The 24947-nt window shown below is 45.4% G+C and overlaps 1 protein-coding gene across 6 annotated transcripts in view; it reads right to left on the reverse strand.

The window, feature by feature from the left end:
• DENND2A (DENN domain containing 2A) overlaps nucleotides 1–24947 on the reverse strand; it is a 70944-nt gene that overhangs the window by 33265 nt on the left and 12732 nt on the right. For all 6 annotated transcript variants that reach the window (XM_060279930.2, XM_060279932.2, XM_060279931.2 and 3 more), the window contains exons 2-5: nucleotides 7446–7540; nucleotides 4858–6045; nucleotides 1362–1489; nucleotides 272–393 (exon numbers count right to left, since the gene is read on the reverse strand). In XM_060279930.2, the coding sequence (XP_060135913.2) occupies nucleotides 272–393; nucleotides 1362–1489; nucleotides 4858–6045; nucleotides 7446–7531 (1524 nt within the window). In that variant the 5' untranslated portion in view covers nucleotides 7532–7540. The remainder of the gene's footprint in view (nucleotides 1–271; nucleotides 394–1361; nucleotides 1490–4857; nucleotides 6046–7445; nucleotides 7541–24947) is intronic.

Here is a 24947-nt window from a genome sequence, read left to right on the forward strand (position 1 = left end):
TGAGACGGAATCCAGAATGCACCATCCCAGAACCCATCAGGATTCAAGAAACATAGAATTCTCTCTCTCTTAACATCACAGAACTCGTTGGGCATGAAGTAAACCACACCAGGGAGTTAATCCAAGACAGGAAACCACACCAGAGGGCGAATCAGTAATCTTGTTCCCTGCAGGGCATCCATTTTCTCACCACTCTGCCTTTACAATGCCAGCCAAAACATATAACTTTGGGGCACTGGGTTTTCAAGTCAAACTGGTTAAACCAAGATACCTTTGTGGGTGTGCCAGGGACCGAAGATGAAGGAGACGCTTGGAAGTTCAGGACACATTTCTTCCCCAAGCAGCGGCTATTTGTCTCAATATCTTCATAGGGGTTCTCTTTTGCTGGTGGATCTGGAATAGGAAGACAGAGGCAGCAGATAATCAGCACACAACATTGTCAGCCTTTCAGCAGCTCAAGAAGAACTCAGGTGCTGCCCTTACCAGATCAGCGCTTTTAAGATCGAGGTCCAGCTAAGTCTTTTCCCACCCACTACCGGCAATCAGAAGATTTATCGTTGGACGGTTTAGCATGTTGCAAAGTATGTGAAGCTTCTCTCCCGCCATCGCTTAAACTCTAAGCATGGAAAAATCTTTACCTGTTGAATCTCTGTATGTTGAGCAACTGTACAAACATCCTAGAAGCATCCTGGAAGCATTGAAGTCCAGTGCTTCAATATACTATGGCCACAATCCAACACATAGAGTCAAGTACAGTATGCTTAAGTCTATTAATCTCCACTCCTCTCCCTTGGATTGTGGCCTGTACTTCAAATGCAAGACAAACACTAACAATTCACTCAAAAGCCCATTAACTATTCCCCAACAGCCTCAGATCTAGTAAATCACTTTTGGATCTTCTTTTAGCTGGGGAGTAACATAAACATCCAACTTAATCTATGCCCCGTGTGTGTGTGTGTGCATGTGTGCGTGCGCATGTACCCTTTTAGATATGTTATGTGCATGCAATGTTATAATTGTCAGTATATATTCTTCTGCTCTTACTACTTTTCTATTACTAGTCGAAATATAGTGCCCGTGTTGTAATCTTGTAATGTACATTATTTCTGCTGGCAAGGCAATTCTGAGCATCAATAGGAACCCCGTCTCGTCCCCCAGCCCCCCAGCCCCCCTCCCCCACTCGCAACACACACAGCAACTACTTCTAACAGAACACTGTCCTAAATTCTGGCTGCTCTAAAATAGACTTTAACAAAGTTAGGACATCAAATGAACTGAGATTTAACTACTTAGGTCTTAAATATCAGGCTGCCCATCACTCAAAGTTGGCCATCACCTGCCTCTGATACCCAAATGCCTACCTAAAATATCTTCATAGACATTTTCCTCTGATAAAGTGCGCGTTAGGGCCAGCTTGGTCTGGGCATACCAATCTACCCGGCCATTCTCGGAAGAGGACTGCAACAGATCTTCAAACTCATAGGACTTCCTGTGGCATTTGTGGGGTAGAGAGAGAAGCACAGCTTTTAATAAGTTGACATATGAAATATTATTTGCAGGTTTAGTCAGCAGGGTAGGAACTGCATCCAGGGGCGTAGCAAGGGGGGCACCCCAGGCTCCACTCTGGGGGGGGGAGCGCCCCCTCCCCACCTCCACCTACAACGGCCACCGCTGCCGTGACCGCCATCACGGAGAGGCCCCGATGTTGCTCGGCGTGTGCTTCGCTTGTTCCTTGGTGAGGGGCAGGCAAGGGAGGGCCATCAGCGGGCCACCGTGTGCGAGCGGCGCCCCTTGGAGCCACCGCATGCCAGTGGCATCCTGTGCTGAATGTGCACAGGCCAGATCCAGCACGTGCACAGTCAGCACAGGGTCAGGGTGACGTCCCCGTGACCCCGTGCTGACTGTGCACGCGCTGGATCTGGCGCATGCGCAGTCCATGCAGGGCGCCACACAGGCGCCGCCCCCCGGTACCAACTGGGCTAGGAACGCCACTGACTGCATCTTCACACATTTGTCTCATGTTAAACCACCACTGTAAAATGTTTTTTTTCCAGATACTGTAGATCTCATTTCTGTGATCTTAAATTGTTATAAACTGTTTTCCACATTGTGTTTTAACTGTTGTAACCTGTCCTAGGATGAAGGGTGGGTTGATAATAATGAGCCTCCCATGATCCTCTCCATTCTTATACCCTGGCACATCTTTCCTCCTTGAGCTCCACCACTCAAAGATCTCTTGTTCACCCAAAATATTCTGCCCCTTCTCCCTTGCTCTTCTATGCACTTGGAACGGCCTCTCAGAACACCTGCACGATGCCACCTCTTTCCATTCCTTCAAGTCACTTCCCCAAATCTTGTGTCTTGAAGCCTTTGGTACATTAGTCTGCATACTCACTGAAATACATCCACTTGGTTTGTCTATTTACTCTGCCTCCATTTCTTCCCTCTCTGTTGCCTCCTAGGTGTCAATATTTAGACTGCCAACTCCTCAGGGAAGGGACCCATCCTCTTGGTACTTTAGTGAAGTGCCATGCATGTTGATGGGCAAGCTAACATAAAATGAACACAGGTCAATTTGATGCACCCGAGTCTGCTCCGTGCTTTAGTCGTGATGCAAGCCAATACTGGATCAGGAAAGGTCAGGGAGGAGCTTGCATCTCTTTACAAAAACCTGCTCGACTGCTGGAGAGCCATGGAATTACCGTAAATGGTTCCTTACTTCTAGGGGTGGCCTAGTTTAGAGGCCCTCAACCCTTCCGGGCTGAAGGCAAAATTACAGATTGCAACATGGACCATCATGTTAACTGTAGCCCTTTTGTTGCACATACAGTAATAGGTAATAGAATATAATCATAGAATTTGAAAGGACCACGGTGATCATCTAGTTCAACCCCCTGCAATGCCCAATGTGGGGCTCAAATTCAGGACCCTGAGATTAAGTCTCAGGCACTGATGGAGGAAGAGGAGTGCGGGGGGAGCACACCGCCCCCGGCAGCGCGATTCTGGTGGGGTGCCATCGCAGCTGCTCCCCCCGCCCCCATGCTGGGCACCACGCCCCTGCATGCGGTGTGCCCCACCCCCAGGACGTGCGCCAGCCCCCCGGCCTGGTCTCTGCCCCCTCCCCCGTGCCGGAGCATGAAGCTCCGCCACTGGTCTACTTGTTGGGTTTCTTGAATAATTAAAGTTGCTTTTGAGCCGGTCTAATATCAATACTGTCTGTTTAAGAAAAACAGGTGCCAGTAATTTCTGTTTAATTGCTCACAGGTGTGGGCTCTACTCCATGTATATAAGGCTCTGTTGGAAAGCATTTTGTGTGGTAGTTGTGTGGGAGTATGGTGGGAGGTTTGGAGAGGTTGGAAGGGTTGGAATGTGGGTATGTAAAGTTGCTGGGAGAGAGCGCGTTTATCTTTAGTTTAAAGCAGGCACCCCCAAACTTCGGCCCTCCAGATGTTTTGGACTACAATTCCCATCATCCCTGACCACTGGTCCTGTTAGCTAGGGATCATGGGAGTTGTAGGCCAAAACATCTGAAGGGCCGCAGTTTGGGGATGCCTGGTTTAAAGTCTCTTCCAAGTCAGTTTGTTTTTCTGTTAAAGAAAGCCAACCTTTTGTTTTTCTTCTGTATACTTTAAACGGTATACTGCTAGTCAAGGGTTCCATGCTAGGTTGGTCTTTAAGCTCTTGGTGGTGTATTTTAGCCAAGTCAACTTCTGTTTGCGTATTTTGTTTTTCTATAAACTCTGTGTGAAGCGTACTTTGAAGGGCCACTGGGAAACTGGGGTATATGATTTATGCTAGCACTCTTATTACCCAGTTTTCCCCAATATTATTTCGTGATACTACTGACTGAGTTACCCACTATAAATAGCCCTTCCCTTGCCAACTGCTTCCCTCCCCCATCGCACCCTGGTAATCACCCCCTCCCCCAATGAACTGGTTTCAGCAGGATCTGTGTCTGCAAGTTACACTGGGGTCTGGGGTTTAGGTGGTAGGAGCAAGGAGGGTGCAGCAAGAAAAGGAAGGGTTAAGCAACACATCTCCAGCACTCAAGGGGGTTAAGTTCACATGTAGGCTGGATCTCAGATAGGCAGAGAGAGGCCTCTGCAGCGTTCTGCTAGGACAGATGTAGGATTCTTTTGGTCCTAGATGTTGCTGAACTACAACTCCCATCAGCCCCAGCAAGTGTGGCCAAGGGCCAGGGAAGATCACAGCTGCAGCTCAGCAACCTCTAGATGAGCAAAGGTTTCCCACACCTGGCCTAAATCCTTGGGCAGCCTCTGCCAGTCAAGATATACAACGCCAGGCTAGACCTTGCGTTTGGGGGCATTGGACTAACCCTGTTTCCCTCCAGATCTTGTTGGAATGAAACTCCTATCATTGCTGACTATTGGTCGTGCTAACTGGGTCCAACAACATCTGGAGGGTCACAGATCAACCACCGCTGCTTGAGAAGTTCATATGCATGAAACTTCAAAGAGGGAAGAACGCGTTGGATCCTCTCTTTCCATCGGTTTACAAACAAAAGCAGAGTGCGTGCCACTCAATCCCTTGCCAAACTCTCCCTCAAAGCAAACTAGCGATTCACCATATAAACTGGCTCTCCAATTTATGCTCTATTTCCCTCCCTCCCTCTCCCCCCATGTAAGTTTTCTTGCACACAGTGAAGTCTAGCAGAAAATCAGTCTTGGCTGCATCGAGCCACATCAAAATGCTGACCGTTATCAAATGAGGAAAACACGACCCACACATACCTGGCCAACAGTATGAAAGGAATCAACACATATTGGATTGGAGTGGACAAGTTATATATGAAGAATTCCATATTCAGCAGTTTAAAACAAAAAGTAGGAATGATACCTGTGATCTGTGTTCGCCTTATGCTTCCCATTCCTCAGTCTTCTGCTGACGGCCGAAGGAGGGGGTGAAGAAGGGAGGGGAGGAGGTGGAATAGAAGGCAGAGGGGGCAAATTTCGCTTATTCCTAACTGGCGGAATCCATCCCTCTTCGCCCTCGTGCTTGAAAGTCCGCCGAGGCTTGGGCAGCGGGTTGATAAAAGGCTTCTTCTCGAGCAATCCTGGCTCTGTGTAGACATTTTCCTCATTCCCGGGCTTGCATTTTGCACGGGATGCTTTCACCTCTTCCAGAGTCCCAAAGATAGGCTCGCCAGCTTCGGAGTCCCAGCTGAGGAGCCGTTTCCCAAGCTCCGCCCGGCTTTCCTGGCCTTCAGAGGGACTCTGCCCCTCGTCCGTTTTCTCTTGCAGGCAGTGCGGGGAATAGTAAGTACCTGGCAATTGGGGCTGCAGCTCTGCCTTCAAGGCCTGCTCCAGCTTCTTGACCTGACTCAGGACAGACACGTTCTCCTTCTGGACGTCTTTCTTACCTTCCTTCAACTCGGCGCTCCTGCCAGTGTTGGAAGCGGGTTCTTCTTCCTTGAGCTTCATGCCTGCTTTCCTCTCCCCAACACATTTCAGCGCCCCGATTCCCCTCTCGTTCTCTTTGCTTGCGCCCTTGCATTCCAGCTGCCAGTTTACAAGCCTCTTGGCATCCACGTCCCTCACTGCTGCATTTTCCCCGGTCATCTTCTCCACCACGCCCAAAAACGAACTGAGCTCCTCTTTAACTCCTTGCTCTTCCTCCTTGCACGCCGATGCAGGAGACAGAGCTTCCTTCTTCCCTTCCCACTCTGAAATCTTGTCCTTGATGCTCGAAGGCTTGCTTTTCAAACCTGCTTTCCCAACAGCCCTCAAGCCTGGAGCACCTCCCAGTTGCTTCCTTATAATCTTGCTGCTTTCTCGGATGTTTAGTTCTACAGAAGGTTCGCCAATGATCATCTTGGGACTAAGCATGTTCTGCTGAATGCAGTCTAACCTCGGGTCCAACATCAAGTTCTCCAGCGCCTTCAGTGTGCTCTCTACCACAGGAGATGGCTCTGCTTCCTGTACCAGTTTGGGCGTGATGGTAACAGTCTCCGAGCACTTCCTCTTTGAAGGCCTGCACCAAAGTTCGGCCTTTGCGGTTGTGTTATTTAGACTTTTAAACCTGCTCCTATGAAATGAAGGTAGAAAAATTGGCAGAGGAACTTTACCTCCACATTCCTCGATCTCTGTTTGGTCATGAGCTTGTGGTACAACTCTTAACCTTCCTGAAATCTTCATAGGTTTGCTCTCCTCCCTCTGCCTTTACATACTTTTCCCTTGAAAGAGGCGTACACCCCCTTTCCTCACTAAAACAACCTTTGTCGACCTGGCATCCTCCAAAAGTTTTGGAGAACAACTCCCATTAGCCCAAGCCAGCACAGCTGTGCTGCCTGAAGCTGATGAGGGTTGCAAAAGTACAAAACATCTGGAGAGTGCCAGGCTGCAGTAAATTCAGCTGCATCTTTACCTCGCTCATCTAAAAATCTTAGTCATCCAATTTCATTCTGCATCTCCCTCCCCTTATCTCTGCACTAATGTGAGCCTGTGTTCTGAGACGTTAAATGGGTTCTTCAGATCAACAGAATCCCATTTTGTGTAGTGCATGTTCAAAACCTTTCCAGAAGCTTGCTTAAAAAAAAAAGTTATTGCTATAGCACAGGCATCCCCAAACTGCGGCCCTCCAGATGTTTTGGTCTACAACTCCCATGATCCCTAGCTAACAGGACCAGTGGTTGGGGAAGATGGGAATTGTAGTCCAAAACATCTGGAGGGCCAAAGTTTGGGGATGCCTGCTATAGCAGTACACTGTGTGCAGCTAGCTTAAGGGGGACAGCAGGCCATACACACATTGTGAACCAGCTGCTTCCTCTCTCACTGCTATTCCTGCCGCGTATTTTACTTATAAAAAACCTTTCTACCCAACTTTTCACCTCCATAGTGTTATCTCCAGGGCTATTTACAGTGGCAATAAGACAATAAACATGGGGAGCAGCTACCATCACTGGCAGATAATGAAATTCACCACCACCCACTTTATAAACAGAAGTCAACAGAACATGTCACCGAAAAGTGTATGTTATTAAACAAAACATTTGACATCTAGCACACCTATGAAGGAGGGATGCAGCAAACCAGAAGGGCCGAAGCTCAGCGGGAGGACATTGGCTTTGCAAGCAGAAGATCTCTGGTCCAATCCCCAGCATCTGTAGATACAACAACCAGCCATGACCATTGCAGAAGTGGCTGTGCAAAGCTTTCCATGTTCTACCCCAGTTCAAAACTTTGCCCTGAGTTTTCTTCATGCAAAGCAGATGTTATTCCACTGAGCTAAGTGCAGAGGTCTTACTCCCAGCTAAGGGTATTTAGGCTCACACTGCTTGTCTCCAGTTCATAAAAGCTGGGAAGTGAGGGGCAGCTACTCAAATTGTTCTCATTTCGGAAGCACAATTTAGAACCAATGAGACATCATCATTTCTTTCCTTACACTCCTTAGAAGTCACTTTGAAAGGGACGTTAAAAATTACCCACCTCTCAATAGCGTTGCAAACACTGGTCTGAGGCTTGATGCTCACGTTGGCGACTGTGTTCGCTGTCATTGTGTTAGCACATGGCATGGCTGCAGTCTACCTAGGAGGGGGGGGGGAATCAGAAAAACACATCAAGTACAGTCAAAATGGGTCTATGGACCACAATAAAGTTGTGTGTGTAAAAAAAAACAATACAGTGCCATGCATTCCAAATTCTAGCATAATAGGACAGTGGATTCTTACTCTGGTCCTTATTGCTAACATAAAAAAATAAGTGAGTGCCAAGTCAAAACAAATTTATTTGATTTTTTTTAAATACCATGAAGAAATATCATTTTGAGTCACTATTTCCATGAGGGCTAAATCTCAGACCTGTGGTCCAATGGCACACATTATAAGTCTCTCCAAGTGTTTGGGCAATGTCGATCTGGCTGCAATGGCCAATTAATGGTTTAGCTTTTATTTTTTTATTTCAGTGCTTTTAGCTTGCTTGGGCAAAGGGAAGCAAATGTTTCAGTAAATGGAAAGCCAGATGATGATCCCAGACAAAGCCACAAAATGAACAAGCTTTTGTTGAAAAGCTTTAAAATAAGCTAAATTTAAAAGATAGAAGTAGTTGTAGTACTAAAGCAACAACATGATTCTTCCAGGGATAAATCCAGAACTCGTTACCCGGAGGAATCTACATATTCTTCACATACTGCCAACATTTGCATAGCTTGCCTTGCCAAGTAAACCCATTAAAATACCGTAGACTCAAGGAATACTATCTGTCCAAGCGGTAGTATGCATTCAAACCACAGCAATGCTTTGACATCCTTTGACATCCAAATGTGGCTCTCAGCATAAAAATAGTTCCTGAAGCCTTTCTGCTTTGATGTCTGAAAGTGGGATACAAGTGCATTTTATAGTGACTGAGTTAGGAGGGGATGGAAAAAGCTGCAGGGCTCACATTTAACTTTAGTCGGTTTCCCCCACATTTTTCTCTGATTGGAAGTAGCGCAGAGAGTGAGCACGCCGATTTAAAAACCCACCGAATTTTCTAAATTCCTTTTTTTTAAAAGTTCATACAAAATGCTATGAGCACTGTTGGATTAAAGAAATGGGAGTGCCTGATCACCTCATCTGTCTCCTGAGAAATCTCTATGTGGGACAAGAAGCTACAGTTAGAACTGGATATGGAACAACTGATTGGTTCAAAATTGGGAAAGGAGTACGACAAGGTTGTATATTGTCTCCCTGCTTATTTAACTTATATGCAGAATTCATCATGCGAAAGGCTGGACTAGATGAATCCCAAGCAGGAATTAAGATTGCCGGAAGAAATATCAACAACCTCAGATATGCAGATGACACAACCTTGATGGCAGAAAGTGAGGAGGAATTAAAGAACCTTTTAATGAGGGTGAAAGAGGAGAGCGCAAAATATGGTCTGAAGCTCAACATCAAAAAAACCAAGATCATGGCCACTGGTCCCATCACCTCCTGGCAAATAGAAGGGGAAGAAATGGAGGCAGTGAGAGATTTTACTTTCTTGGGCTCCTTGATCACTGCAGATGGTGACAGCAGTCACGAAATTAAAAGACGCCTGCTTCTTGGGAGAAAAGCAATGACAAACCTAGACAGCATCTTAAAAAGCAGAGACATCACCTTGCCGACAAAGGTCCGTATAGTTAAAGCTATGGTTTTCCCAGTAGTGATGTATGGAAGTGAGAGCTGGACCATAAAGAAGGCTGATCGCCGAAGAATTGATGCTTTTGAATTATGGTGCTGGAGGAGACTCTTGAGAGTCCCATGGACTGCAAGAAGATCAAACCTATCAATTCTTAAGGAAATCAGCCCTGAGTGCTCCCTGGAAGGACAGATCGTGAAGCTGAGGCTCCAATACTTTGGCCACCTCATGAGAAGAGAAGAATCCTTGGAAAAGACTCTGATGTTGGGAAAGATTGAGGGCACTAGGAGAAGGGGACGACAGAGGACGAGATGGTTGGACAGTGTTCTCGAAGCTATGAACATGAGTTTGACCAAACTACGGGAGGCAGTGCAAGACAGGAGTGCCTGGCGTGCTATGGTCCATGGGGTCACGAAGAGTCGGACACGACTAAACGACTAAACAACAACAACAACTGTTGGATTAGGGCCAGGGAAGCAAAATAAAAGCCCAGGTGTTTGCTTCCACTTAGAAATCGTAAGCAGGAGAAGTAAAATAATCGGTTGCATTTCTATTCGTCTTTCCTCCAAGGAGCTCAAGATGACACACGTGGTTCTCTTCCTCTCACCCACTTTATCGCCACAACATTCCTGCGAGGGAGGTTTGGCCGAGAGGGTGTGGCTGGCCTGATAGTAACATAATGGCAAAGGTTTTGAACCTGGGTCTCCCCCCATCCTGCTGCAACCCTCTAACCATTATGCAACACTTGCTCCCATGGACACCGTAGGAGGAAGCCACAGGTCCCCAAGCCATTGAAAGTAACATATAAAAACTCTTAAAACAGTAGGGGTAGCCGCGGCATTGCCTGCCTCTAATTGCAATGCAAACTGTAACCATTTGGTGCTCAAGGCTTTGGTGCAAATGCGCTCCACTCCATAGAGCTGAAGCAAACCCATTCTCTAAGCCAGCGTTTCTCAACTGCTGTTCCGGAGACGCTGGCTGGTGTGCCGCGACGTGCGGCGACGAGAAGGGCGATTTGCATTGTCACAGCGCTGACCCGCCGGAAAGGAAGCCGGCTGGGTCACGATGCGGGGCGAGCGCAGCTCCCAACAGCCACCACCACGGCCTCGGACGTGAGAGGCGGCCGGCGGGTGCTGCTGCTGCTGTTTGTCTCGCTCTCACTGCTCTTGCTGGCGGTGCCCGGGGCTTGGTCGGCGCGAGGCTGTTGGCCGACAAGCAGAACAGCCTCCAGAGGGCAGCCAGAAGCGTCTACGAGGGAGTGAGCGGCCTCTTCGGCGAGGAGCACGTGCGCGCCCTGCAGAAGATGAGGCGCCTGGCAATTGGCAAGTGTTTCTTACAGTCATAATTACCGGTATATAGTCAATATAGGGCGGCACAGAGTTAAATTTTTTAACTTTTTTAATGGTGGTGTGCCTCGTGATTTTTTTCATGGAACAAGTGTGCCTTGGCCCAAAAAAGGTTGAGAAACACTGCTCTAAGCCAGGGCTCCCCCCTTCCAGGTATACAAAAATATTGGAAGTGCAGCACCACAAGTGTGGTGCATGGAGTGGGGACAGCCCTCTGGTGACCTGCTGCCAACTAGGAGGAATTAACACACATTTAATCACACAGCAGACTGATCAGGCAGAAAGGCTCCTAATGAGCCAAACACATTCCCAGGGCAACAGAGCATCATCCACAGGGCTGTTCAGGCCAAGAATGAATATTGCCTCTGAGAAGGATCTTCTAATGAAGGGCTGTTCAGGTCACTGTTCATTTTTCTTTCCAAAGCAATTTCAGAGAAGTGTTATTGTTGTTTTGGGGAGGGGGGGTGTCTTGTTGGGGAGTGTGCTTCTGTACTATATTCAATGCAATTGTGGGGAAAGGAGAATTTACTTGCTTTGAAAAGTAGCTCTGGGCTTTTAAGAAGCTCCTCTCTCCCACCCCCTGCTCTCTCATTACTTCTCAAGATACCATTATACAAAGCCAGTGAGCTAAAGAAAAAAGAAAAAAAATTCCATGGTGGGGGAAAAAACTCATTGTCTCTTACACAATACTTGTTGAAGAAGAGAAAGAAAGGAAAAATAACCCAAAGCCTCTGGAGTCTGTCCACTTGGGAAATTTGTTAGCAGCAACCCTGCCATGGACAGAGCCTGGCAGGGAAAAAGTATAGCTAGCAGTTCTTCTCACTTATGTGTATACAGTACAACAGAAATTTGTACAGTACATGTAAGTGGTGTATGAGTCACTTCCTTGTGGAGTGACCAAAGTTGGAGAGGATATAAGAATGAAGCTACTACACCTGAGGGACCGATGACATTGTTCTCCCCCACCCCCTATCTGACCCATCTTCAAACAGTTGACAGTCTGCTGGGAGAAAGGCAGGGCCCACAATATTTCTTCATACACACCCCACATACTCTCCAACAGTATGAGAGCACACTACAGGGTAGCAGCTCCCAAACTGCTTTGTTCTCATGTGTGAAAAGGGATCTTCAGTGGGATGGAGCATTTTAACATTACGTTTTAGAAATGCAAGGGAAATTACAGGAAAACGTTTCTTGTTAGTATTCAGTGTGATGGGACTTCATGTTCCATCATTATAATGATACTCTTCATTAACTTATCCATCTCTGCAGTCTCTAAAACAAGTTTCTCCAACAGGATGTCCTCCAGATGTTTTGAACTACCACTCATCCTTAACTACCTGCCAGGCTGGGAATTGTAGTCCAAAGCATCCAGAGGGCACCAGGTTGGGGAAGGCAGCTCTAAAACCTTAACCAATGTGATAAGGTATTTGCTATACACAAGGCATAATTTCCACCAGCTCTTTAGCACTGGACCTAGCACCATTTTGAGAGTGCATGTGCTTCTGATGTTCTTGGAAAGAGCTCAAGCTCCGAAACAAGACCAAGGGCCTTCAAGTAACAAATCTTCCGAAGGAGGCTAAGGGTTTGGCAGGGCGGGGAAAGGAGGAGAACTCTGGCCAGGGCAGAAGGAGAAAAGCAGAGACACACATCATCCTGGGGAGATCTAGAAACAGCAGGAGCAGAGCTTGGCCTTGTGGTTAATTTTCATGGGCCATAAATTGGCAATGGGAGAGGGCAGGATGTCAAGTCCCGGCTGGAGGCCCCTCGCCATTACAATGACCTTAGGAATGCCCAAAGCATTCTTGGGAGGGATGTGGAAGGGGACAAAACAGCCATCTGATACTGTCACACAACTGTCCAGAAGGGGATGGGAGGAAGAGGGCAGGAGAAGAAAGGAGATCGCTTATCTATAGGGTGGATGGTAGAAAGGATGAAAAAAAAATACCCTTAGAACAGCAAGCTGCTCGACACTCTCTCACACATGCACACAAGGCTACAGATTCCCAGGGCCATGTGATCGGGAGCTTCCTCTTGCCAGGCCAAGTTAGACCCTGCTGTGACCCTTCTCTTCCACACATTAGTTCCTGCCCCGTTTCTGTGCTTCCGAAGAGGCGTTTGTTTACTGTCCTATCATAGGCATGCAGGAAGTGGCCTTGAAATGAGCTGTAATCATCTTTCACCAGCAGCCGCTCTTTGGCTCCTTTTCTAATTTCAGTTCCCCCTTCCTTCCTTCCTTCCTATCCTGACATACGCACACCACCCCCGCAATCCACAGGAGCCACTCAATAAAAAAAGTCACTCCACACAGGGTTTTCCCCTAATCGGTAGGCTATGGCAAAAAGAAGCTCCAAGACTCCAAGGCTAGATCTGCACCAGAAAAACTTGCAACAGGTTGCTATCAAGATGGACAACTGGACTTTTGGGGAACCTGGACAGGCCAAGTGAATGCCTGAACTTCATTAGGCAGGAATCTGTGTACATCAAATTGCACCAAGTTTCTCAGGAATCAAATGTGGCTCGATATTGGGGGAAGCAGCTCTCTCTTCTTCCATTTGTGCAAAGAAATCCAAATCCAAAGGAAAGCTGGGAACAAGTCAAAGGAAATTCTGTGTGGATTCTGCACTTAAATTTTCAATCAAGCCAGTGCAGTTACATTTCCTGAACTTAAGTTCATATAAGGATTTCCCCCGCTCAAAGTTAACAGGACAGGGAAGTAGGGGCAGAAAATCACAATGAAAGGAACACACCCGCATAATATGCAGAAGTCCAAATATGAAGCAGATTTTCATAAATGAAGCCACACTCTTCCATGCTGTACGTCTTCCAAGCTCAAATTACAGCAGCTTATTCTTTCATTCTAGATGGTCTGATCTAAATGGTCAACACGGTATTCACTGCAGAAATCTCCTCCTCCTCCTCCTCCTCCTCCTCCTCCTCCTCCTCCTCCATATTTATACTAATAGATACTGTTCTCCATACCTGGTCATGCATTTCACATGCACACAATAATCCTTATAAAAATGATCGGTTAGACAAGCCAGTAGTGTGTGACCGAGCTAAAGAAAGACATGAGTCACTAGATAAATAGTAGTAAAGACACCTGGAGAAACTAAAATTGCAGGCTTTAAGTTTTCCCCATCTTACACAACACAGGTTTTTACTGGTGTCATAGTTATAACAGCACAGGATACTGACGGTTAGTTGGGAATGCAAATAGTTTTACTAAACAATTATAAAATCAACAAATAGAGAGGTAAGAATATCAAGAGGTTAGGGTACATGTCTTCCTCAAAGTATAACCAAAATGTTACTGAAACAGAATGCGAATTATATGAATGGAGCATTCTGCTATTCATGTGTGTGTCACTCAGTACCTCTGTTAAAGATGTGCACGTTCTGCTTGGCAATAAAACCACTGAACACAGAGGGACCTACTTCTAAGTAAACATGCAAAAGATTGTTTGATTGATCTTGTAAAAACGGTTAGATTGGTGGCCTGATTCAGTGTAGGGATGCTATTGTAGACATGCCTTGGTATCACAGAGAGCATCCCTCTAGCAGTTCCTTCGCTGCACCATTAACTATTTCCAAGCATTGCCATTAAAATTTTACTTTTTTAAGGTCTTGCTTAGAAATAGTTTGTTTTCATTAATGGTAGAATCATTTCTTTCCATTAGGCACTATCTCTGCAACGTTTTATAAAACTATGTCCATTTCCCTACATACCCTCCAACTCCCGGTAAGAAAAATCCGGGATCAGCAGCGGCGCGGCATCGGAAGTCGCTTCTATGCACGTCTGGACATGCAACTTCCAGTGCCGGCGCTGCCCAATTTCCCATGCCCAGACATGGGCAGAGCGGCACCCGAAATCAGTTCTGTGCATGTCCAGACATGCGCAGCAGAAGGAGTCTCCCTGGCAGGTAGGAAATCTGGGGGATTTACGGAATTTTTCGCTATTCGGGATAACAGCGGGAAATGGGTTTAAATACGGGGGTTTCCCGTGAAAAACGGGAGATTTGGCAACTATGTTTCCCTAGCTGTCCCCCCTCCCACCCCAAAAATGAAAAATGCTCCAAACCATTTCAAGTAGTTCCTATTGCTGTATCTCCCCACAATCTTGCATTGGGGGGGGGGAGCAGCTACAGCTATACTTAGCATGTTAGATAAAGCCATGATGCAACATAGATTGTATAATGGCATTAAGGTTTATCCTTATTCTCTTAGCCAATTCCTTGTTTGAATTTTTCCTGTTTTGCAGCTGCACTATGCAGCCTCTCACTTAAACCTTCCAAGAGCTCTTTTCTGTGAAATATAAGCAATTTATTTACCTTTGGATTACATTAGAGCTATTTATTTGGGAATTTTCAAAAGACAGCATAGAAGACCCCCCACACCTTCAAAAAGATGGCATCATTCCTAGTTTTACTCCTTGTTGAAACAAAATTTAAAAAATCCTTCCAGTAGCACCTTAGAGACATTGGTATGAGCTTTCGTGTGCATGCACACTTCTTCAGATACCTTGTTAAGTGTCAAATCGATGCCACTCACTTGCTAAGAAAATTGCATTCTCTTCCTCAGTCATAAGTGGATGTGTGTTTAGATATCTAACCCCAGCCACCACGGGCTTAGACAATACATTATTTAGGTTTGAGCCACTTCAAAATGCTTAAAGAAAGACACATTGTGTCACCGTTTAGGATTCCTAGAGGGAATTTAAACAAAGCAAAGCAAAACAAAGCTTCAAGGTTATCAAACTACGCAAAACACAAAAAGTGACACTCGAGACAACAATAAGCTTATATGTAGCAGACGGATGTGCAGAAGACAAAACGCTAACAGGAAAACCAGGAGTGGTGCTCAGCTCTCATCTGGGACGAACGTAGCCCTAAACTCCTTCCACCCCATCCTTTTCTCTATTTACAGCATTTCCTGTGACAGGGAACAGAGACTCAAAAGCCCTGCTCTGGCCTGTGTGCAGAAGCTGGGTCCCCCATTCTTCCACACAGGTCAGAAAGATTCATTTCCTCCGGGATCTCAGCAAAAAAGAAGCTTGACCTACATTGTATAGAATCAGAAAAGATGGAAAGGAAGTTTCCCAAATAAGCAAATAATGTTCTAGCAACTAGAAAAGTGGCAGGATTTAGGGTTGGGGGCGAAAGAAAACACACAGCATTTGTTCAACTAACGTATGTGAGTAAAGGTTGGAACTTGCTGATGAGGTGCTATATAAAAGTCCCAAAGTTTCTGGGTTCCAATTCACATCAGCCCCAATAGGCATGGGGAACAGTCAGAGATGATGGGAGCTGGGAGTCTGTGGCATCTGGAGGCCACCATGTTGGCAGCAGGGATAGCCAAGTACGTATGGGGGAGAGAGAAATACCCAGACCCTTATTTATCCAGTTATATAAAGGTGATGCTGTCTAGGTTTGTCATTGCTTTTCTCCCAAGAAGCAGGCATCTTTTAATTTCATGACTGCTGTCACCATCTGCAGTGATCAAGGAGCCCAAGAAAGTAAAATCTCTCACTGCCTCCATTTCTTCCCCTTCTATCTGCCAGGAGGTGATGGGACCAGTGGCCATGATCTTGGAGAGAGCTGGACCATAAAGAAGGCTGATCGCCGAAGAATTGATGCTTTTGAATTATGGTGCTGGAGGAGGCTCTTGAGAGTCCCATGGACTGCAAGAAGATCAAACCTATCTATTCTGAAGGAAATCAGCCCTGAGTGCTCACTGGAAGGACAGATCCTGAAGCTGAGGCCACCTCATGAGAAGAGAAGACTCCCTGGAAAAGACCCTGATGGTGAAGATTGAAGGCACAAGGAGATGGGGACGACAGAGGACGAGATGGTTGGACAGTGTTCTCGAAGCTACCAACATGAGTCTGACAAAATTGCAGGAGGCAGTGGAAGACAGGAATGCCTGGCGTGTTATGGTCCATGGGGTCACGAAGAGTCAGACACGACTAAATGACTAAACAACATCAACAATAAAGGTGATGCTCTGTAAAGGGTGTGTGACATATATCACAGCCAAATACCACAGCCAAACATGTGAATGCAGTGCATATATGACTCCCATTTCTTTATGAACTACTGTAAATACAAAGCCTAGTGAAGAATGGATTGCACCATATAAATCAGTGTAGTGGGAACTCGAAAGCCATCCAATTCCCTGAATCCAGGCAGAATCTCCAGAACACGAACATAGAATTCTTTCAAGTAGGAACATCACCCTCCCTTCAAAACCCACCTCCTCCATGAGGTCTTTGACTTGATCTTAGTTCACATCCCATGGTAAACAAAGCTGAGCACAGAGCTGCATTTGCCACACATTAATCTTTAATCCTGGTTATCTTGTCCTCTGGTCCATGGGGTCACGAAGAGTGACTAAACAACAACAACATCTTGTCCATTCTTGCCCTCTCTCTGCTGCTTTGTTAACCTTGTCTTGCCCCCTTCCTACTTTCCCCTCCTCAAACCTCTCTTTCTCTGTTGAAGTTTAGATTGCAAGATAGATCCCCAGGGCAGTGGATTGTCTTTTGCTACTCTTATAAGGCACCAATGTCCTGATGGAACGAGATAAGACAAATGCAGTGCCCACAACTCTGTGGTACAGCACATATTTGTATATACAGTGGTACCTCGGTTTATGAACACAATTGGTTCCGGAAGTCTGTTCATAAACTGAAGTGTTCATAAACTGAAGCGAACTTTCCCAGGAATGGCGGACCTGTTTTCCATCTCTCTGACCTTCGTAAGGATTTGGCGGTTGCTAGGGGAGTAAATGGCAACCCCCTACCCTCTCCGGGGGTTACGGAGAGGGGCCGCTGGCCCGCGATGCCCCCAGACCCACTCCGACTGTTTTTGGAGTGGGGGGAGCTTGGGCTGAGCACTTACGAGGGCCAGGACTCCCGGACGCTAATCTGCATGGCGGGGATTTCCATGGTTAAAGAAGATAATTAGGCTTAAATCTATGGACATACTTCAGAAGGAGGGGAAGAAGCGCTGTTTACTGCTGAGAAATTTATGCTGCTGAGGGAGAGGAGTCAAAGGCTGTATTTCATCTGAAAGAAGGATTGATGGGGACGGAGCGATAAGGGAAGTGAGTCCTTTTTTATTTTTCTTCATATGAGTTACTTCGTACCTTCCCAGACGCGATGTCCTGGTTTGTTTGGAGTGAAAGAGAAGCAAAAGACTGTGTGAGTTGAACTTTATAAACTGTTGTTACTGAGCATATTTTTTAAAGATGTGGAGTTGCCGACGAGAAAAGCCCCCCTCTAGTTGGACGGAAGGAGTCCTGGACGCGTTCGGAGGATTTATGAGCTGTGACGCACTTTGAATTGGAGCAGCGACCTGAAGCTAAGTTCAGCTATAGGGCAAGGAGATCCATTAATTTACCAAGAGTCTTTGATGTTTGGGTCTTCTGCCTGGAAAAGCTGTAAATTTTATAAAGATCGTTAATCTACCCGGTTATGAGAGAAAACGAAAGTGTTTTGAGTTTTTTTAAGATGGCGCTGCTTCGTGTTGACGCAACAGGGAGCTCCAGACCAAGAAGATTTATGGGGAGGCTGGACTGATTAACCCACACAGGAGAAAGAACATTTGTGAAACCTTGTTTGATATTTATCTCAGCAGCTGGGAAACAATCGGTTGAAAGTGGAAAACATCTATGTGACTATAAGGGAAAGATTTGGATTATTATGAACTTGGAGAGGCGATTTGAACTTTAGAAAAAAGACGGCAGTGGACGGTTGCGAGGAATCCCCAATTTCTTGAAGCATGGGAACCCAAAAAAATTTTTTAGATGATTTGGCATAACATTCGGTTTGATTGATATATATGTGTATAATTTGAAATAACGAATGTGATATAATTGGTTTTAATTGGAAAATTAATAAAAATATATTTAAAAAAAAAAAGTGGGAAAGTGGATTAATCTGTTCCAGACGGTCCGCAGAGTACTTAAACTGAAGCGTTCATGAACTGAAGCGAACTTTCCCATTGAAAGTAATGGAAAGTGAATTAATCCGTTCCAGATGGGTCCGCAGCGTTCGTAAACCGAAAATTCGTAAACCAAGGTGTTCATAAACAGAGGTTCCACTGTACAGGCAACAACCAATTGATACGCGTCCAACTGAAGCAAGACTGCGCATGCGGCGATCATGCCAAAACCAGAAGTGACTTTAAAAATGGAGTCCAGAAAGGAGTCCAGAAAGGGCAAAAAAAAGACACAAAACCTGCACCTAACAATCCTACAAGCCTTTGCAAATGCAATCCCAGGAGCCCTTGTAGTGACCGTTGCGGCCTGTGGAGAGTTGGGAGTTTGAGCAAGGAGATTTGGAGGGAGTGACTGTGGTGGAGTTTGGCATCTGCTAAGTGCTGCTGGTTTTAAAAGGGTTTTTTAAAGGGTTTCGGGAGGTTTAGAGGGTGTTTGCAGGCTTTTCCAATGGCGTTTCAAATATGCGAGATTGTACGTAAAGTTGCGGTGCCTTGGAATGTAACCCCTGTGCAAATGGGGAGTTCTCTGTTCAGTCCCTAGCATCCTCACTTAAAAAGCAGTTTAGGAAAAGACATCTGCCTGAGATATTTGTAATCTGCACTGCTGATCCTAGAAGATGCTTTCACACTAAGACCAATAGTCAGATTTGGCATATGGTAGCTTTGTATGTTCACACACACACAAAAACAAATCAATATGATACTGTGGTCAAAGGAGAAAACTGTAAGAAAGGAGCACTTCCTATAAAACTTTATTAATGTGTGGGTATGTTGAGACATTTGAAAGTATGGTTTGGGAATTAACCGTCACACAGAGAGAACCAACTGGGAAATCTACTAAGATAAAGAACACCTGCTGGCATAGTAAGAACCTCGCAATTATAAATTCAAACTCCATTAGTAGAGATATTTAAAAGATAATGGAGAAAGTCAGGAATAAGCTAGATCTAGGTTTGCCATCTCTTGCTGCAGCACATTTTTATAACATTGAATGTGAAGATGGAGTGAAAGAGCTTATGATTTTAAGGCGAAACGAAAAAGCTAACGTCATTATCAGAAGGGCAAAGGGGCACTTTTAAAGGTCTGCCTTTTTTGTTCACCCCTGCAACATCACAGTTGCTTTGGAAAATGAGAAGCAGCACTGGTGCGTGTGCATGCATTCAGATACGAAGTGTGTGGGCATTGTGCTATAGCTGCCTCTAGTCACAGTCGGCCAGAAGCTCCATTCCTCCTGAACTAGGGAGGGAAATTTGAGAGTGCCGAGTCCTGCCAGGGGAAAGGAAGTGTGGGGGAGGGAGCACACTGTGATGCGCAGTTAACTGGGTCATTGTACTGATGGCCAATAAGACAAAAGCAAAACACAGCAGCCTAAAAAGAGCGTGCTAGAGGAGCAGAGAGAGAGAGAGAGAGAGAGAGAGAGAGAGAGAGAGAGAGAGAGAGAGAGAGAGAGAGAGAGAGAGAGAGGTCTTTCCTCCTCCTTCCACACATCTCTCTCTTTTAGCCTCTCCCATGCAAATGTGTGCCCACACAGTGCATAGCTGCCAAGTTTTCCCTTTTCTCGCGAGGAAGCCTATTCAACATAATGGAAAATCCCTTTAAAAAAGGGATAACTTGGCAGCTATGACACAGTGTCATAGATTCACAGCGCTATTCTCCAAAACAAAACCAATATAAGGAACTGAAGATATCAGAAATGAAGATGCAAAGCCCTTGAAATTTGCAAATGCAACTTTTGGAAGCAAAGAAGAAGAAGAAGAGTTTGGATTTGATATCCCGCTTTATCACTACCCTAAGGAGTCTCAAAGCGGCTAACATTCTCCCTTCCCTTCCTCCCCCACAACAAACACTCTGTGAGGTGAGTGGGGCTGAGAGACCTCAGAGAAGTGTGACTAGCCCCAGGTCACCCAGCAGCTGCATGTGGAGGAGCGGAGATGCAAACCCACCCGGATTCCCAGATTATGAGTCTACTGCTCTTAACCACTACACCACAATGGTATGGTCTGGTATGAACAATATGGCCTGGAGAGAAAGAGGTTTTTGGTTTTCTTTAAGCCTCTGATATGTATGTTTTAAAACACCACAGTGAGGGGGACAGGAAGGTCCTACATCTGGTGTGCTATTTTTCACAAGCCTCTTATTTTCCACCTTTGCAGAACTGCAGAGATATTTCCAAGATATCGCAGCATCCAAAAGAGAGAGAAAGTGCTTTGACCATCCCATGATGATCAGGACTGAGGTCTATTTCACATGTTATGGGTCTGTCAAACTATGGCTTACAAGCCTGCTGGCTTCCAGAGAGGAGCCCGCACCTACTCTACTCCTCCCTGGACCTTCTCGTGGAATCACGGTTTAACAGCATCCCTCCTCCTTTACAATGATCTTTAATCACAGGACAAACCTTGGCCACAGATTATAGTTTGGACAGCTTTGGACAGCAAGTGAAGCCAAGCTGCACTATGCTTTAAAGCAGGCATCCCCAAACTCGGCCCTCCAGATGTTTTGGGACTACAACTCCCATCATCCCTGACCACTGGTCCTGCTAGCTAGGGATCATGGGAGTTGTAGGCGAAAAACACCTGGAGGGCAGAGTTTGAGGAAGCCTGATTTAGACTGTTATGTTTGCAAACTATTGTGGGCTGAGTTTGGGGGTGCCTGCTTTAAAGGAATGGGGAAGGAACAAAGCGGGGTGTGACCTCCTCTCTGGGAGCTGTAGAACATTTGCATGGCTCCAGTAAGCCATTATTTGGCTTACTGGGAGTAGTGTGACGTCATTAACGTGGCTAATGTTTTGCCTTTAGGGCATGGCTGCTTGTAACTGCCATACCCTACCCAACAAACCCCAGGAGGCTTCATAAGGGAGCTCCCAATGGAAGAATTGCAAGGCAGTTCTTCACTTTTGAGTTTAGATAAAAGGATGTGTGTGCATTGTTAGTTAACCATCGACATTAGCTTTACTTAGGGATATTAACTGAACTATTGGCAAGCTTTATGCTCAATAATTTTCTTCGATCTGTTTTGAATGAATTATTACTTGCCGATGGGTGTCATAGTTATATTATAGTGACAATACAATACAATACAATGAATACAGGATTTTGTCATCATCCACCCTTCACCAGCCAGTATCAGGGCAGGTTATAACAATTTCAAATTCAGAATTAAAAACAATTTTAATGTTTTATATTCACGAGATTAGGGTTGGTCCTGAAAACACAATATCTCAGGTGCCAATGCCCATGGTAAAGAGTCAAAAGCTCTACGTTGAAGAAGCCAGACACCCCCTCTAAGGGGAGAGAATTCCACAACTTAGGGATTGACACAGAGAATTCCTTCTTCTAGGCCGCCACCACCACCGCTGAACAGAACTTCTGAGGGAGGTGGAACTACCAAGAGAGTTCCTTCTGCTGATCTTAACACCTGGGGTGGACCGTAGGGAAGGAGTTGGTCTTTCAGATATGTTGGTGCATTTAGACCAGGCTTCCTCAAACATGGCCCTCCAGATGTTTTGAGACTACAATTCCCATCATCCCTGACCACTGGTCCTGCTAGCTAGGGATCATGGGAGTTGTAGGCCAAAAACATCTGGAGGGCCGAGTTTGAGGAAGCCTGATTTAGACTGTTATGTTTGCAAACTATTGTGAGCACAACTCTGTAGAAAAGGCAGTAAATAAATAAACCTATGACTATCATGGAAAGACGTAAGTGAACATCCACAGATAACAACATTCGACAAACACCACTATCCTAAATGTGTGTGTGTGTGTGTAGGTATTAGTATATACTTGTTTGTATTAAAGAGAGAGAGAAAATGTGCTTATACTTGAGTGGGAAATCACTCAACACCTCTATACAAAGTTCTTTTCTTACTAAAAGTTATACAGTGGTACAGTCATACCTCGGTTTAAGTATGCTTCATTTTGAGTACTTTCAGTTTAAGTACTCCGCGGACCCGTCGGGAACGGATTAATCCACTTTCTATTACTTTCAATGGGAAAGTTCGCTTCAGGTTAAGTACGCTTCAGGTTAAGTACAGACTTCTGGAACCAATTGTGTACTTAAACTGAGGTTTAAGAACAGTTCGGTTTAAGAACAGTCCGGTTTAAGAACGACTTGGTTTACAAACTCCGCAAAACTGGAAATAGTGTCTTGGTTTGAGAACTTTACCTTGCTTTAAGAACGGAATCTGAACGGTGGAAGGGCACGGCAGCGGGAGGCCTCATTCGGGAAAGTGTACCTCGGTTTAAGAACGGTTTCGGTTTAAGAACAGACTTCTGGAACGGATTAAGTTCATAAACCAAGGTACCACTGTACTTGGAAACTTGGGGAATAGTGGCGATCAGCACTTAAGAGAAAGAGATTACCACACATAAAATAAAATTACAGGAATGTAAGAGCAGCTCTGCTGGATACGGGCAGTGGACCATCTAGTCCTGCCAACAGGATGCCCATGGGAACCCTGCAAGCAGGGCCTGAGACAAGAGCACTCTCCACCCCACCCTCCTGTGGTTTCCAGCAACTGGTACTCAGAAGGATTACTGCCTCCAACTCTGGAGATAGAACAAAGCCAATTGTGAGCAAGCTAGCAAGGGACAGAGAGTGGGGCAGGGGGGTAAGCACTATATGCAAAACAGAGCCTCTACATCCAGGAATGACAGGAATTTAGAATCCCACAAATATTAACTTCCCCAAATATCTACGTACATTTAAAAATGGAAAAAAGGGTAGGCTGAGGCAGTGACTGTCCCAACGACCCTTGGCAAGCTTCATGGCCAAGTCCAGGTCTCCCTGGCCTAAGTTCAACACGTCAACCACAAAACCACATAGGTAGCTATGGCTACATCTCAACGATATTTCAGGAGGTGATCTGCCATTTTGCTAAGAGGCTGTGACAGGTCCCATCAGCACACAGCACAATACCCAAAAGGAAATGTGGACTCTTGTTTAAAAGTATTACGTATGTGTGTCCACCATCAGTCTCATGCTATTTCCCCCAATTTAAGTCATCCTCTCCAGATGCCATTGCCTCATTTATGGGGAAAGATGCAGGCTTTCAGTGGTTTATAATGATCATTGAATATGTGAGTGTTTGGATTCACCTCGATTTTAAGATGATGGTTCCCTTTCAGGATACCCCACCCTCCAAAGAAAGAAAAATTCCAACAAATGAGCAGGAATTCCTCCGGCTAGGAACTGGAACATTTCTAGCACCTGATAAAGTAATGTTTGGCTGAGGCTGGCTATTAAAAAAACCTGCTAAGAAATACCAGTATTGTCCCATGAAGTTTGCATCATTCTGCTCCATAAATGAAAAAAACAACAACCTGGATTTTGTTCCCTTTTTTTGTAAAAAGGAGGAATCCCAAAAAGTTGATTACCCAGAGGACTTCCACCCTTTCTGCTTTGTTATATTGTGTATACACAGGCGTGCACTGCATATTCCTCTCTTGACTGCTACAAAACTATTGCCTGGCGAGAAACCAGCTAAACATCTGCAAAGGAGAGGGAGGGTCTACCATCCTCTTCTCTTCCAGAACAACTTTAGCGCTTATACCTTGGTGTGAGCTTCACCTCCCCCTAACGCAGAAGCCACACCCTAAGCCTATGCAACCATCCTGTTACGCTCATCCTCACCACCCGCAATTCCTGCTCAGCTGAAAGCCTTTTCAAGTTATCAGAATGTAATTGCAACCAATTCACTTATTAAGGCTGAGTGTTTAGTCTTCATCCACCCTGCTGAACATGAAACAAAGCCTTGTCTTCAACTTTGACTCCTCACTCACCATATCAAGTCCGCTGTCAAGTCATATTACCCTCTCTTTACAAAAGTATGAACACTCTTGGCAAAAAAAATCAAGTTTACACTCTGATTGCCTCTCACCTGGACTAGAATAGCCTCCTCTTCCATTGTCTCACCTCATTCCAGTGTTCTGTTTACCCTACTCCATTTCCAGCTACGTCTTCTGTTAACTCCTGTATGTTGAATTTGAAATGGGATCCAGCTCAGGGCATGGAACTTTGCAAAGCACCATCATCACATATTAATGGTATTAAGTATTCCTATTCCTCCTGCCATATGCATTTTACTTCTTCGTCAGAAATTGCATTCATGTGCCAATCTGATTTATTCATGGACTACATTTTCTTAATTGGGTGGTACCATTTGGATAATAACATCACAGCTTACCTATTTTATATGTCCTGCTAAACGCTACTAAACATGAACTCAACATTCTGATTACTCTCCCTCCCCCCCAAAAAAGGAAAATAAAGAAAGGGAAAGGAAAGGAAAACCACTTTAAGTGGGTCTCTATTCCAAACTTAAAAATGGAAAGCGTAATGCTGGTGGTCAACAAAAGAGGTTTAAAGACTGTCTCAAGGCAAATCTATAAAAAAGTAGTATAAACACCAACCACTGGGAAACACTGGCCTGCAAGCGCTCCAGTTGGAGAACAGCCTTTACCAAACGTGTCATGGGCTTTGAAGAA

The sequence above is a fragment of the Zootoca vivipara genome, chromosome 9 (assembly GCF_965207765.1).
Source record: "Zootoca vivipara chromosome 9, rZooViv2.hap1.1, whole genome shotgun sequence".
NCBI lineage: Eukaryota > Metazoa > Chordata > Lepidosauria > Squamata > Lacertidae > Zootoca > Zootoca vivipara.